Genomic DNA, 16151 nt, shown 5'->3' with positions numbered 1-16151 from the left:
TCTCATTTCCCGCTCACGTTACTGCTCCCCCCCTCCCCCGTTGCAGGATAGGCTAACCCGCTCAAGGCTGCCCACCCCCCCAGCAAAACCCCGCCTACCCAGGACACTATCAGGCCTGAAACACAAACCAAAGAAAACCTGTCTTATCGTGGCAAAAGGAAAAAGAACGTCGGCTTAGCGCCAACACCAAGAAAAAAGGGGGAAGAAAACAATGGCTATGAAAAAAGGGGTGGGTGGGTGGGACAAAAAGTGCAAACCAGCCCCTCCTCCCCGCTCCCGAGGGCCCAGTGATTTTCCCACCCTTGGCTGCCGCTACTTATCACCTTCCCCTCGCCGCGCGCCCACCTCATTAAGACCCCTAACCTACACCTGGGTGGCCGCTCCATTGTGCGAAGCCACCCAGGGGGAGACCTGGCTCGCGCCCTGCACCCCCTGGGTCCCCCCTCGCACAATAAATCACCAACCACCACTTATTTGTTAGCAAAAAAGGCCACTTTATTAAGACAGGTGCCAAATCATAATTTTCTGCAATGAAATAACTTTCCAAAGTTTGTCCTCAAATCTCCCCAAAACCTACCCCCAATGTAAAAACCCCACCCCTAAACAGAATCCTGACCCCTGTGTGCATTTTCCCCTACTTCTCATTTCCTGCTCACGTGACTGCTCCCCCCCTCCCCCGTTGGAGGATAGGCTAACCCGCTCAAGGCTGCCCACCCCCCCAGCAAAACCCCGCCACCCAGGAAAACCAACAGAGTTTTCCTTCCCCACCCAGAAACTTGGTGATAATGCAACAAACCCCTTTTTAAGAGCACCATATCTGTTCCTTCCAAATTTGCGCAATCAAATCCCGTAACTCCAGCAGGTAATATGCTTGCCCCATTGTAGATAAATGTACCCCATCCTCACGAAACAGATGCCCTTCGGTGCATTTTATGTTGGGATGAGCGAGGACCCGCACCCCATGACCCTCACAAAAATGTCTCATAGTACGGTTAACCTTCCGTCTTGCTTTTTCCATAGCTGCATGATGACGTGCTCCTTTCCAATGCAACCTCGTAATGAACTCTGTCCAGATCAACTGGGTGCTCTCCCAGGTAGCCTGGAGGACCTCCAGATCATGTTTCATCAACTTTATTAACGACAGCCCTGACAAATCAACCAGGTCATTTTCACCCAAATGAAGAATTAGCAAATGCGGCGGTCCCCTTCCAGAACACATCGTGGCCAGTACCGGAAACAAACCCTCCCAACGCATTCCCCCTTTGCCTTTCCATACCACCTCGTGGCTGGCACTGCGCAGTCCAAGGGAACGCCCACACCGCTGTTGTTCGGCATAGACTGCAGCCCATTTAACGAAGGAGTGTCCTACTATCCATGTTGATTTTTTCGAACTTACAGGCCCCGTTGCCGTACCTAGATAGAAAAACAATGATTAACCAAAGAAAACGAGGAGCTATGCATAGACTTTCCGAACATATTTCTCACAACATTTGGACTTCCATCTCCCAATACGGCGTATGTCTGCCCAGGACCACCCCAACCTGGCCGCCTCTGTAGCTGCCCCGATCCGGAAAGAGTGTGTTCCAAAACATAAAGGGTTTTCCCCCAAAAGAATAAGTACCTTTCTCATCACCGCCAGCAACTGGGCCACGGAAATAGGTTGCCCTGAGGTGTGGCAAAATACAAGTCCCAGAGCAAAACCACTAGAAGCCTTGAAACTTTCCCATTCCCCTACAGGGCAGCAGAAACCCTCCTCACTTCTGTTTAAGAAAACCCATTTTCCCCTGCCCAGCTGATCCGTCTTTGAAATTCTCAACCAAAGGCTCAACCTGTGCCCCTCGAGAAATACCTCATCACTGCGGATACCTGGCCTATGGCGCAGCCCAAGCAGTTCAGAAGCTCTGAAAGCCCCAAAAAACAACCATAGGAAACATAATCTAAACAGCCTGCACTCAGACTCATCATAACATACCACAGGTAGCTGCCGCAGCATTCTTCGCAGCAAATCATAAGTCACCGCCTTGCGTAACTGTTTCGTCCCTGCCTGCACCCTGCTTAAACCCCTAAGGACCCTCTTCACCAAAACCCCCTGTACCAGATCCCTCCCCCACCACAACTGCCCGTAAAAAGAAATCCCCGCCAACTTGCCAGAAATAGTAGTATGTGTGAGACCTTTGTCAATCAAGTGTAACACAAAACCTAGTACCAGATGAGCATCGGTCAAACTCCCCCTATTCTCGGCACACAGTTTACCATAGCTCAAGAACTCTCTCCACGCTTGCTGATAGCTCCGTCGTGTAGAAGCCGCTATGGAGTTCTCCACGAAATCGACAAGTCTCAATCCCCCCACTCCCAGACACACTGCGGGATTGGAGTCTTGGTGTGTTCCGCCCCAGGGGCCAGCCTGCGAAATCGCGCCCACAGTAAACGAGACAGAGAGTCAGCTATACTGTTATGCACTCCCGGGATATGACGCGCCTTAAACACAACATTGAGCTGTAAACATTTTAGCATAAAAGCGCGCAGTAAGCGTAAGACTCTCAAATCCCTGGCTTTCTGTTTGTTAATCAACTGTACCACCGTTAAATTGTCAACGTGGAAAAGCACTGAACGATTCTGAAACTCATCGCCCCAAACATACAGGGCAACCAAAAGTGGAAAAAACTCTAGAAAAGCAATACTGCGACCTTGCAACATCCAATGACGTGGCCAACTCTCCGCGCACCAACGGCCTTCCCAAAAGACGCCAAAGCCGTGCGCACCAGATGCATCCGAGTAGATCTGCACTTGCCAAATCATGTCTTCGTCCGCAAAAAACAAAGACACACCATTAAAATCTGCTAGAAAAGTCAACCATATAGCCAAATCAGCCCGTGTAGCCGCTGAAATACGCACTCTGTGGTGAGGAAGAAAAGCCCCAGACATGGCCATTCCCAATTTCCTGCAAAACGTTCTCCCAGCACGTACCACCCTGCATGCAAAGTTAAGATAACCCAACAGCTTCTGCACCTTCCTGAGCTCCAACTTGCGCTCTTCAATCACAGAGGACAAAAATGCAGTGATCTCCTCAACCTTCACAGCTGGCAACCTCGCTACCATAGCAACGGTGTCTATTTCAATACCCAAAAACACCATCGTCGTACTTGGACCCTCTGTCTTATCCGGGGCCAATGGCACACCCAGCTCCTGCGCCAATTTCTGAAAAGCCAGCAACGCCTCCTGGCACTGACCCGTGCCCTGAACGCCAATGAAAAGAAAATCATCCAAATAATGACAAATGAGGGCATGACCAGTAACCTGAGTGAAACGCCACTGCAAGAACGAGCTGAACAGTTCAAAGAGGGCACAAGAGATAGAGCAGCCCATAGGAAGCATCCGATCTACATAAAAGGCACCCTGCATCTGCATCCCCAAAAGTTCAAAGTCAGAAGGATGAATGGGTAACAGCCTAAAAGCAGATTGGATATCACTCTTGGCCAATTGAGCCCCCCTCCCTGCCGAGCGAACCAAACGCAGGGCATCATCCACGGAAGCGTAGGACACACATGCATCGTCGGGCGATATGAAATCATTGATGGAGGAGCCCTCAGGCCATGACAGGTGGTGTATCATACGAAACTCCCCTGCTGTCTTTTTGGGGACCACCCCCAGTGGAGAGACAATCAAATTGGGCATAGGACAGCTGGAAAAAGGACCAACAACTCTTCCTGCCTCCACCTCACCCTGCAACTTCAGCTGAACCACCTGTGGCAACTCCTTAGCGGACTTCAAATTATCGGACCACCTACCCAGTCTCGGCCCCTGGTAACCTATTTTGAAGCCGTCCTTGAAACCCCAAAAAAGTCTGCTGGCGGCCTCAACATCGGGATACTCCTGCAACCATTGCCCCAAAATCTCCAACTTAACCGGAGTAGGACCCCTTTCCTGCAAACTGGAAAGCATTGCCTCTTCCCCTCTGTCCCCTGCCCATGTCACCGAACCGCTGACCAGCGAAGCATTGCGTGAGGGGATGTCTACCACCACACTGGGAACACTCATGTTTATATCTGCAAAACTGCCTATTGCAGAAACCCCTGTTGAAATTCCAACAGGCTCCAAAAATAGGGGACTGACCTCTGCCCCCAAACCCCGCCCCAGGCTGGGCGGGACGAGCGGGAAAGGGCCGATAAGATATAGGTAAACCACTAGCCGTGTGCGTGGTCGCAGGCGGCTGAGAAGACGCCATCCACTGGAGCCACAGCTCGGAATCCACATCTCCCCAAGGTCTGTCCTGAGACACACTGAGACGAGCCCTAAACTCTTCATCATATGACAGCCATGCGAAACCCCCAAAATAACTCTGAGCCTTCCGAATAATATCCATGTATTTGAAAATCGCTACTGCCCTATCTGGGTATTTTTCACAATATACACTGGCATATATCAGGAAAGCAGAAGACCAGTTCTCAATAGACTTAGGTACCCTAGGACGCCGCGCCAGCTCCCACTCTTCCTCCTTGGAGCCCTCCTTCGCCTGAATGTCACGGTGCAACAATTTGAAAACATCCACAAACTCATGACGCCAAATCCTGCTTTTTGTCTTGTCTGATAAATGTGAGCCCAACGGCATAGCAATCCCCATATAAGGCAGTTTTTTGTGTATATTTTTATCCTCCTCCACCACCTCTGGGGCCCCTTTACCCTGATCCAGTAGAGGCTGAGACCCAGAGACGGGGGCAACCCCCCCCCTCCCCACACCCAAGGAGGAACTTTGCTGCTCATCCAATGCCTTGTCCCCCACAGTATCTCCCCCAATGCCAATAGACCTGGTTGCTTTCGGCGGTTGACCCCCTTGTTGCCACACCGACCACCACCACGCAGTACCTGTAGGCAAAGGAGCTGGTCGAAGAGTGCTGACGGGCCGGGCTGCTTGCTTTCGACTGGTAGCTTCCAGAGCCGGGTTCGTTGCATTGTCCGCACTAGACGTCTGCAAAAAACTAAGCACATTTGGTTGCCCCAAAAAACCCCTCTTCCCCCTCACAGATTTCCCCCGTTGGACCCCACCAGCCCCATCCCCGTCCCTCAATTCCCCCTCTTCCAATTCATCGCTGTCCAAATCCAATCGCCCCCAAAACACCAAGATCACCAACAGGTGCCCCATTGTCCCCCATCTCCTCCAAGAAACCCCCCCTCCCACACCCCAAGCGCCGCTGAGCAGTCCCCCTATTGGAGGGGTGACCCGGCTGGGAAAGGCAATCCGCTCCAGATCGCCCCCCCTCAGTAGGCCCCCCAGACAGAGCCGCAGCGTGCTCCATCCGCCGTGTGCACTGGCCGGCCGCAAACCGTGTTGCTAAAACCGGCATATCTTCCTGGCAGCCGCTCAAACCAATACGTTCCTTCTCACGCGTCGCAAACCCCCGACCTTCCAAACTGCCACCCCTCCCAACACCCGAGGCATCCTCACCGGGCACCCAAATCCACTGTCCATCCCGTGGCGCCTGGAAACCCGCAGTGGCAAACCCCTCCAAGCTGGAAACCTGTGTCGCGTGTCCCGACGTGGAGCTCGTGCCCTGAAAAGCTGCCTGGCCAGTAGAGTCACCATGGGGAACAAAGGGGGAAGCGCCAATTAGTTCAGGGGGACTGGCAGTCAATGACGGAAAAACCGCCCCCTCCTTCTCACTCTGCCACCCCAAAGCGCCTCCTCCCACGGGAACAGGACCCGTCCCCACTGTGCCCAGGGCCCCCGACACCCTCCTGTGAGGCACAACCCCTGAACTCCTCATTAAGGGGCATTCCTTATGCACTTCCGGGGGAAAAACACTAGGCAATGGCGCCGCGGGGCTCAACAGAAACGTCTGCCCGTTCAATTGCACCAGCTGAGGGCTGCTCTGCCAAGACAAATCCACCGACAACGGAGCTGGGGTAATGGCTGGCCCCTAAAACGGCCCGGGGACCTGCAACCCTTCCAGACTCCTCCCACGTCCCTCACTCCTGGCACGCCCAGCCCGACAAACAGCCCTGCAACCGTCTCTCCTCCCACGAAGACCGGCCTTCGAGAGGGACCTCCCCCTCCTTCCCCCTACCGTAGTACGCCGAGCGCCCACAACCAGACGGGCAGGAGCACATACCTGCGCTTCTTCGGCCGCCTCCTCCGACGGGCCTGCCTGCGCCTCATGGTCCACGACCCGGGCCGGGTCCGGGGCCGGGTCCGCTATCGGACACATCGCGACCTCCTCCACCGCTTCGGGCCCCGGAGATAAACAGGCCGCCACCGCTCGAGCGACGCCCCTCCTGGCCTTACGAGGCGCGAGGTCAAGGCCCACCCATGCCTGGCCGGCAACACCGGGCTTCAACAGGTCACCTCTGCCAGCGTCGTACAGCACCCGTACCGCCTCCCGTACCGCCTCCTGTGACGCCATGACGCCTGCGCACCAACGACGGAAAGCTAGCTGTGACAAAAAGTGCAAACCAGCCCCTCCTCCCCGCTCCCGAGGGCCCAGTGATTTTCCCGCCCTTGGCTGCCGCTACTTATCACCTTCCCCTCGCCGCGCGCCCACCTCATTAAGACCCCTAACCTACACCTGGGTGGCCGCTCCATTGTGCGAAGCCACCCAGGGGGAGACCTGGCTCGCGCCCTGCACCCCCTGGGTCCCCCCTCGTATTGACAACAGTAGTAGGAACTCCGTAGGAAATTTTTACAGAGTGAAAGGAGTTCATGTTGTAGGGAGTCGATGGCATTTCGAACTCAATTATTTGAGTTCATCTTCAGGACATACATAGGCGAGCAAGCTGAATCTAAAATTATCGGAAAGGGGGGAAGAAAAGGGGGAACAAATATATATAATAAATATACCATAGTCTGGTCCCTGGATATATTTACAACATAGTTATATCGCTATTAAATTATAAAAGCTCCCTATTTGGCAATTATGCATAGTTAAGTCATGCACACAATTTTTATTTTAGATTAATCGCCTTTTTATTGTAGGTAATTAAGGCAACTAAAAGGTGTCAGAGGGTCACAATTAATAGTTGGAACACCAGAGGAATCCAGATTTGACTGATATGAACGCGCTTGCCAGATGGGCGGCATTCGGAATACACCATTAAGTAGATTCAGTCAGGGAAGGAAGGGATTAAGCTTGCGGAGTGGCACTGGTATAGAGAATTGCAGGAAACTGAACGCAGTGGCGACGGTATGGATTGACTTCCAAAATCTAATCACGAACTGAGAACAGGTGAGTGAGGCGCGAGGACAAAGCGCGACTGTCAGTAATGTAGAAACACTTACTGTGTACAAACTCTGTTAATTAAACATCAGGGGTGGTAAGCGCCAGTGAAAAGCTGTGGTCCTTTTAATGCGAACGCGTGAAAACCTGGGAAGAAATGTGTATTGAAATGATTACCAGGTTCAGAGTGAGTAAATTAGGCGTGAAAAGCTTGTGAGCTGAACTCACTTACTGTACTGCGAATTAATTTGCCCGATTATTGAGCAGCTGGGCAGTACAAGGCATCGTTCAGGGCCGATTATTCTAAATGAGGCAGAGATAAAAAGTGAGTAAGGCTCAAGCGTGCGGAGCCAAGAGAGACAGGGGGTGGATTGGAGGGAAAAGCAGACGGTGCTACTTACTATTTAGGAGGCATCCAGGGCAATTCATGAAAGCCTGGAGACGAAAAGCAGAAAGGGTAATACACCTTGTCACAACACTGTGGGGCATATTATCAAGGTCCGGCGATAAATATCACAAAGTGCGCTTAGCGCTTACATATTTATCGCCGGCTATCTCTAGAATTTATCGCCCAGTTAGCGCGTTATCAACAAGGCGCATCGCCGAGGCGATTAAAATTCCAGGGATAGTGGGGATATCGCCGTTTTCCATGGTGGAAAACGGCGAAATCCTAGATGATAGGCCCTGTGGTCTTAGCCACACAATCCATCCCCCATGTTAGGTATGCCTTAGTCAGGAATTTAACAGACGTTAAATTCCTGCGTTAAGGCATACTTAACGCAATTTTAAATATCGTTAACCCTCGTTGTCAATATGACGAAGCTGGGTTAGCGATATTTTCCCAAGGGAGTCTTGTCCGGCACGCCTCCTTTGCATCTCATTAGCGTTGGGAGGCATGCTGACAAGGGGCGCTATTGCCAGTAAACTGTCGCTAACAGCTGTTAGCGACAGCTTGCTGATAGGGCGATAAAAATATCGTCGCTTTAGCAGCAAAAAGTGCTGCTAAAGCGGCGATTTTGCCCTTGATAATATGCCCCTCAGTGTGTGATCAAGAAAGTTTATCTTTCAAAACGCGTAACAGTCTAAGGATTAAATACTACTTTACCAACTACTTCTGAGATCGTGCTTTACTGGCTTTTGCGTGGATTAATCGCCAGTCTGAGCTCTACCGGCATAGTGAGCCACAAAACTACGGGCGGATTTCCCAGGAGGAGCCCCCAGGGAAATCAAACATGTTTACAAAAATTTGTCCCCGCAGGGGGTTGGCCAGTTAGTACGAGGGCTAATCCCCTGACAATTTCATTATTTGTGTATTAAAAACACACAGATATAATATATCTATTGCCCCAGTCAGGGGGCAGCCCGTTACCAAGAGGGCCAACACCTCCTTTGTCGATTCCCTGGGGGCCTAGTGAGATTCGTGCTTGTGGAAAGTGGCACGCTGTGATCCACGAGCAGGAATCTGTTTGTGAGAGGCATCACTGGAAACGGGAGACTCTCCCCTTTCTAGTGATTTCTACCACAAGCATGGGAGGCATTGAACCCCCCCCCCCCCCAAAAAAAAACAAATGTGGGACCAGCTCTTACCTGCTTCTGTGTAGCCGGTCTGGTCGGGGTTTGTGACATCAGCACACCTTGCTGCAAGCTGATGTCATAGATGGGCGGGAGAAGTTGCTGGAAGAGACACAAAAGCAATTCTGCATCTCCCCCAGGGATTTAAAAAAAAACGTTATCTCTGGTGCTTTGCACTGGAGGATTCTCCAAAGCCCTTGCTGGTGTTGGCATATGGCTCTCCATGCAGCAGAGAGGGTGTACTCCTGTTGCTCATTGGCTGACACGTGCACCGATCGGAGTTAAGTAGCTGTGAGCCGGGCCTTACCTTGGAATTGTCTGTTAGGCACACTGGAAGTAAGTAGAGCTCTGGTCACATCTAGAGATTTTGGGAGTCAGTGGAATGCATGACCACACCGGTCCATGGATGCCCAGGATGAGAGTCAAAGGAGCCTGGAGCCTGGAAAAATTCACGCCCCCCCCCCCCCCAGAAACTACTGAGGAGGACAATGTTGTCCTGGGAGTCCCTCCTGAGTTATTTGGATGGCAAGTTAAGGGTTGGCCCACCAGATAGGAGTTCAGTAAGGCACATACAGTACCCAACCCTAGAGGGCAGGAGGTGACAAGCTGAAGCCCAGGCAGCTTGTGGCACCTATGGAGATCACAGAATCTATTGGGAGAATGAAGTTCTGCTTAGTGAGCCTAAAGCACTTGTGCATTGGTCAACATGTGTGCTGGTGGTCCCCCAATGCCACAGGGCCTTCCTACTGGGCTGTCTCTTTATATCACCCATGAAGGACATCTGGGTCAAGACAATATCTTTGCCAGGTTGTCTCCTACTTCTATTGGCCCCGGTTGAAGACATCCTCTGATATATTCCATAGGATGTCTCACCTGCCAGTGGGAAAACAGGGAAACAGCTTAAGGTTTCCCAGGTCTCCTTCCCCAAATTACAGTCCCTAATTCCCTTCCTTCCATCTGGTCATTCCGATACTCTATGAATTTTTTCAAACAGAGTCAGGGCTGCCGGAAGGTGGGCTTCTGGGAGGCACTGTTCCTGAGGATCCAAAGCCAGTCCTGACAGAATAACAGGCCCAAGAATTATACAGTCCTCCAAAACTGTGATGAACAGAATGGCCTCCATAGAAGATCTCTGTGCCCTGCTAGCCGATCTAAAAAGTCAGAAACTGCTGACCTGACTAGTATGGTCAATCAAATGTAAACAGGATTAGAAACCCCACACTTTTCTACAGCACTGTTTGATAGGCCCAACACAACTCGCCTATCCGTTTCAGTGACAGTACCAGCAGCTGTCCTGTTAGCCACCCTGGAGCAATTTTAGGAGACCCAGCCAAGGTCCCGATATTTTTTACTCAAATACAATTACATTACATCCTCTCCTGAAACTCAATCAGGAATTACATTTCTGATCTCATACTTAAGCGTTGATGCAGCCGCTTGGGCCATCCCTTTAGAGAATGAGGATAATCCTCTATTATACGATTGGTCATGCTTTAAGACCAAATTTTCAAAAGCTCCTTGACAGAGGGACCATAACCATGACTATGATGATGCCTCCTCTTTGGACACTGCCAGCTTTCTGGCCACTTTGAGAACTTTACCTTCTCAAACATTTTCTGCAAAATTTCTTCTGAGTTTGAAAGTAGGCAGAGACCAGGCTCAACCCACATTTTGTATACGAACTGTGATCCATCATGGTCGGCGCAACAAGATGTCAATGGTTGGTTCTTTGACTTTCTAGGTGCTAGATTTCACTGTATTGCTGTTTGTTTGCTGTATAAATACTTTACTCATTGCCTCTAAGCTAAGCCTGACTGCTTGTGTGCCAAGCTACCAGAGTTTTAAGCATAGGCTAATTTAGTGACTTTAGCGGTTCACCCTGATGGGGATTTGTAGCTGGTGCTTGAGAAAGGCTCCCCCTCCCCCAAGCAATAACCCAACTTCTCAGAGCAAGCAATGTAGAGAAGGCTGTTTGGGTTGGGCCACTGCGTTCTGAGCAGGGGTAGACAGGAAAGAATCTCTGACAAAAAATAATTGCTGTTCAAGGCAAAAAGCGCCTGGCCACAGGGGTGGTTAAGGAAAGAGCGAACACAGTGGGAATAACGGTAGGTGAAAGTGTCTTAACATGGAATAAAGTAAAAAAGTTTCTTTATATGGGCATAAGGAAACTGCTGAGGGAGCATGTACTAAACAGTAGAAGGGGAAAGAATTATGAATGTTTCTAAGATTCTTAACAGGCATACAGATGGCATAAAAGGGTTCAAAGAAGAATAATGCACATTGCCTAGGCAACCATGGACTCCCAATTGCTTAGAAAGTTAGACTTTAGCATTCCTTCTTTACACCAGTGTTTACTGTGAAAAGTTACTTGAGTGGAGTAATCGCAATTTAAATCTATAAACTGGCTTTGGAGGGATGGCATGAGGTTTGCCCAGCCTATTAATCAGATGTATAGGATACTAAGGGAAATTGAGGTTGTACTATGTGTGATACCAGGATACCTTAATCAAAGAAATGGAATGGGTTGGGTTGGGGGCAAGGGAGCAGGTGGGAACTCTGGAGTGGGGCAGTTATGGTGGTAAGTACTGTAAAATTAACCTCTTAGCTTCAGTTGTCGCATCTGTTGATGATGGTGGGCTCAGTGGTTGTGTGACAGCAGTGAGGTTCAGGAGGCATTTCTCATGCTTTGTGAGAAAGGAATTATACATTGAAGTGGGGTCATATTGTGTGCTGAACTGTCCCTCTGACTTTCATTGGTAAGCAGGGCTCTTTGGATTGACCGAGGTGTGAAGTTGGTGGAATGATTTAGAAAATAGATGAGACTTCTGGCCAGCTTAAGTCCCCAAGAAGGAAAAGAGGGCGAGGGTGCCAGAAAGAACACCATCTTTTGAGGGTTTTTCTAGTCACTGTCTAAAGCTGGGGGTAATTTAATGATTGAAATAAACGTATTAGAGGATATTGGTAATCAGGCAACACTGGACTCGATGCTGGGACCGGTAGATCTGGCCATGGAAGACCAGTAGGCTACGATGAGATATGGGGCCAGCAGGTTCAGTACAGGACTAGTAGGACTCAGGAAAGATAAAAGTCCTGAATAAGAAATTTGGAAAATGAGGAGAGGGAAAGTCATTAGAACCAAAGAGGAGTGTGGGTTTATTTGTTTAAAGGGTCAGTGGATTTATAGTTGTATCATGTATGTGGTAGGGTGGCCAATGGCACACAAGGTGTGTTGTGAGAACTGTCTTGTCGTTCTCCTTTGCTTCTACAGTTTCAGAACTTGGTGAGGGCAACCATGGGGCCACCTCTCTCAGGAGCACCTAAATGTTCACCTGAACTGAATGCCATGGATAGCAGAAGCGACATCATGCGCCTTTCACCCTGAATGACATCACAGGAAGTGACAGCATATGACATCTAATCTGATCACATGAAAGTAAATGACAGCCTCTGAGTGTTTGCCATGCTAACATCACAGCAAGTGACATCAAAGTGGGTGGAAAATGTTAACTATAATGCATTAGATACTCCAGTAAAAAATAGTCCAAGTCCTGTTGAAAGTTATCCACTTGCATTGCCAGACTCAAACAGTGTCCTCAGATACAGGGCAGCACGGAAATGAAATGATTTTGTCCAAACGTCTTATAATAAGGCACGTAAACCTTCAATGATTTGTGCAACCGCTCATATATGAAAATGCATATAATTGTTGGCAGCTCATTATGTGACAAAAGTGTCCCTTAAAGAACCAGTTAATTAATTTGAAGTTGGCTGGAATTCACTAGGAAGGGTGAGATCTAGTGGTCACAGCGCCTCGTGACTGAATATCATTGCTGATGGGAACTATCGATGGAACAAAGCCAGGCAGGAGAATGGAGGGGACAGCAGCATATTTCTCCCTGATCTCAAATCAATATTTGGCTCCCTTACTGGGAAACTAAGAGGGTCAGTGGGGTACTATATGTCCATTGGCATGACAAATATGGAAGGGGGAAAACACTGACCCAGGTACCCACTAAAGTGATGTTTTTTGGTGTTTAACCTCATGGGGAGCAGAAATAGTTGACCACCCCAATAATGCCCCCAGGGAAGCTGAAGTTCTAGTTGGGTGCAGCCACAAATAAGAGAAAAGCCACCACTGAGGTAGACCCATCCAGGTGGTCTGATGGGTAATAGATTTCAAACCCCCTGGGAGGCAGATCAGGTGTATCCACCATTTTCCTGGTCTCAAGGGATTTGAAGCCCTCTTGCATGAGTATAACAAGGAGGTTTGATGGAAGTTACCAACTCAAGTTTTGCCTTTTTTGTGTAGTGAAAATGTATCTTAAATGTCACATTAATCAGTTAGTTTTCGACTGTGGTACCTTATTTTGGGAGCATATGTTTTCTCAAACTCTTTCTCTGTAGCCTCCTTTTGTATGATTTGTTTCTTAGCTGAGTAATTGGAAACTCCACACGTATGACACCACAGGCCATAAAACAATGTAGTAAGTGATGGCTTAGTTTACATTCATGTGTACAAATTCATTAATTATTTCCTGTCATTGTTTGCCCAGATTTTTGTGGATAAGTGAAGACACATTTAATTTCCACAGGGCCTTACTTTTGGTATTAATGTTATAAGCAAACTCTGTTAATTCTTTGGGCAAGACCATGGGTAAGAATACTTTCTATATGTACAGTTTGAACTATTAAATTAATGTAGCACAGTGTGTCTGCCTTAGTTTCCTTATAACTTTTTTCAAGGCACCTTTTACATCCTTGTTCCTCAAACTGTAAAGAACTGGATTCAACATTGGAATGACAACTGTATACATTACAGTAAAGAGCTTGTCTTTGTCCAATGAGTGACCTGATGTTGGTTTCATGTAAACACCAAACTCAGTTCCATAGAACAAAACAACTGCAGTAAGATGAGAGGAACATGTGGAGAACAACTTCTGTCTCCCTGTTTTGGAGGGAATTTTCATGATGTTTAAGATAATTAGCACATAGGAAGTTATTGTTAAGATGAAAGGACCAAGTCCCGCTACAACACCTCCTCCGAAAGTTGCGATATTTATGAAATATGTGTCTGAACAGGATAGTTTTAGAAGAGCATTAAAATCACAAAAGAAATGATTGATTTCATTAGATGCACAGAAAGATAAATTTGATATCAAAACAATATATGGTATAGTGTCAAGATAGCCGATTGTCCATGATGTTACAGTCAATAAAATCATGGCTCTTTTATTCATGATAGATGAATAGCGCAGGGGGTTACAAATTGCAATGTACCTGTCATAGGCCATGACCGACAGTAAGTAAAACTCTGTGCTGATGAAGGAAACGCAAAGATACAATTGAAGAAAGCAAGCAGAAAAATTGATGGATTTGTCAGATTTCTTGGCTTTCAGGCAGACCACCAGCAGTTTTGGGATGGTGACCGTTGTGAAACCAATATCTAGGAAAGATAAGTTAATGAGAAAAAAATACATGGGATTTTGAAGATGTGCATCAACGCATATTAATGTAATAATGACAAGCTTTCCAAGAATAGTAAATAAATACATGAGTGAGAACACAATGAAAATTGGAACTTGAAGCTGAGGATTTTGCGATAATCCCAAAATTAAAAATTCACTCCAGAGAGTCTGATTCGACTTTTCCATAACCACAGTGCATTGTGGTGGTTTTCAATGAAAAAAGGAAGATCTGGGGAAAAAAGAAAACACAATATTATGAAAAGCAAAAGATATTTCACCTGAATGAAAAAGCATGCATATGGATAAATTGTTGTCATCTGTTTGCAGTGTATTAACAAGCATTTGCAATGCAATAGATCTCGCATTACTGAATGTTTGAGCTATTGGCTTTGCCAATAATAATGCAACGCCAATAAGCTCAAACTTTCAGTAATGTGAGAATAATTGCATTGCAAATGTTAGTTTTTCTATGTATTTATTTTTTAAGCAATCGCAGAATCCACCCTTTAGCTTGAGATGTTTAAAGCTAAAGCTTTGTTTCCACGATTGTAAGAAAAGTAAAGAAATTGAAAAAAAAGGTGTGAGGCACATAGGATCCCAATGGTATTTTGGAGTCAAAAGCATGCTGAGGTACTGGCCTATAGGGTTCAGTATGTAATCTGTTTACTATGGAGCTGGTCGCGGAACAAACTCAAATCTGTCATTGTGATGGGAGCAGCACAAACTGTATTTTGTGGCCATGCTAGAATCAGATTAAGAGTGCGGACTCCAGCCACTGGGAAGAGAGTCACTGAGGAAGTGGGATAAGAGTGCAGGGCACATACAACAAAGAGGTCCTTACTCCTTCCAGAGATGTGAAAAGAGATCACTCGAACTCCTGATAGGCAAAACCTCCAAAACAGACACCGCACAGATACACATAGACACACAAACGCACTGCAAAGTTACTGTCTAGTTGTTAAAAGGAGGAGCATTTGGTGAGCTCATTGACCAGGCCAATATGTCACCTGAGTGACCTCATGTTGAGAGGACACGGGGGCATTACAAACAGAGGAACTCAAATGAAAGTAAAATGTAACATGATGCTACAGCTGCGACCTGAGCTGTGGCCTCTCTCTCTTGCAGTGTAGGAGATTGCTAGTACAGGGGTGCTTAAAAGCTAGAGATAGTTGAAAAGATGTGCTCCGAAAATAATTGAAAGAGGAGACTAATCGGGCAATTCAAGCGTACCAGGAGACTGTTAAAAGGTGCACTCAATTTACCGGATGGGACCGAAAAAGAGGCGGCTGTAGAGGCCAAAGGGTATCCATTTATTTACAACTCGCTATAGCGTTACTAGGACAAAATGTATCTCCCTTTCTCACGCACTCCGCAGAAGCCAAATCTGGCCAGCAGAGAGACACTCCAGAACTGTATGTCAGGGAGTTGCACAGTTGCAGATATAGGTGCCGATTAGGATCCTGGAAAAAATTTCCCCGTACGACTCGTATCCGGTCTTTTTACCGTACGAATCGTACAAGTGCCATACAAACTGCCAAGTACGATTCGCATGGGAAAAAGTAAATACGAATCGCATTGGGAATAATTCCCCACACGACCTCGGGTCGGAAAATGTGTCCGACACGTCCCCGGACGATTTACCGTACAAATGTGAAAAGTGAAGTTCGACCGCGCAAGTACGATCCATCCCGTGCGTCCGATGTCACAACCGTATGGAAAAAACACCGTCCGCACCGAACTCCCATAGCAACCATGGAGACATGTGCCCGCATACGCGCCGAACACCCCCCCAACCCCCGTATGTATGCGCCCAACCACCCCCCAGCCCTCGTATGTACACGCCGAACCCCCACCCGTGCATGTACACCCCCGTACGTACAGACCCTACACCCACCCGTGTATATAC

The 16151-nt window shown here is 48.1% G+C and overlaps 1 protein-coding gene across 1 annotated transcript; it reads right to left on the bottom strand.

Annotated features, from left to right (window-relative positions):
* Nucleotides 1-13468: 13468 nt before the first annotated feature.
* Nucleotides 13469-14431, bottom strand: LOC146813367 (olfactory receptor 5AR1-like). Its single transcript, XM_085614755.1, has one exon. It carries the CDS (start codon nucleotides 14429-14431, stop codon nucleotides 13469-13471), a length of 963 nt encoding a protein of 320 aa, XP_085470881.1.
* Nucleotides 14432-16151: the final 1720 nt, after the last annotated feature.

The sequence above is a fragment of the Triturus cristatus genome, chromosome 7 (assembly GCF_964204655.1).
Source record: "Triturus cristatus chromosome 7, aTriCri1.1, whole genome shotgun sequence".
In the NCBI taxonomy this organism is placed as follows: domain Eukaryota; kingdom Metazoa; phylum Chordata; class Amphibia; order Caudata; family Salamandridae; genus Triturus; species Triturus cristatus.
Note: the sequence above shows the minus strand (reverse complement) of the source record. Positions and strands in the feature narration are given on the sequence as shown.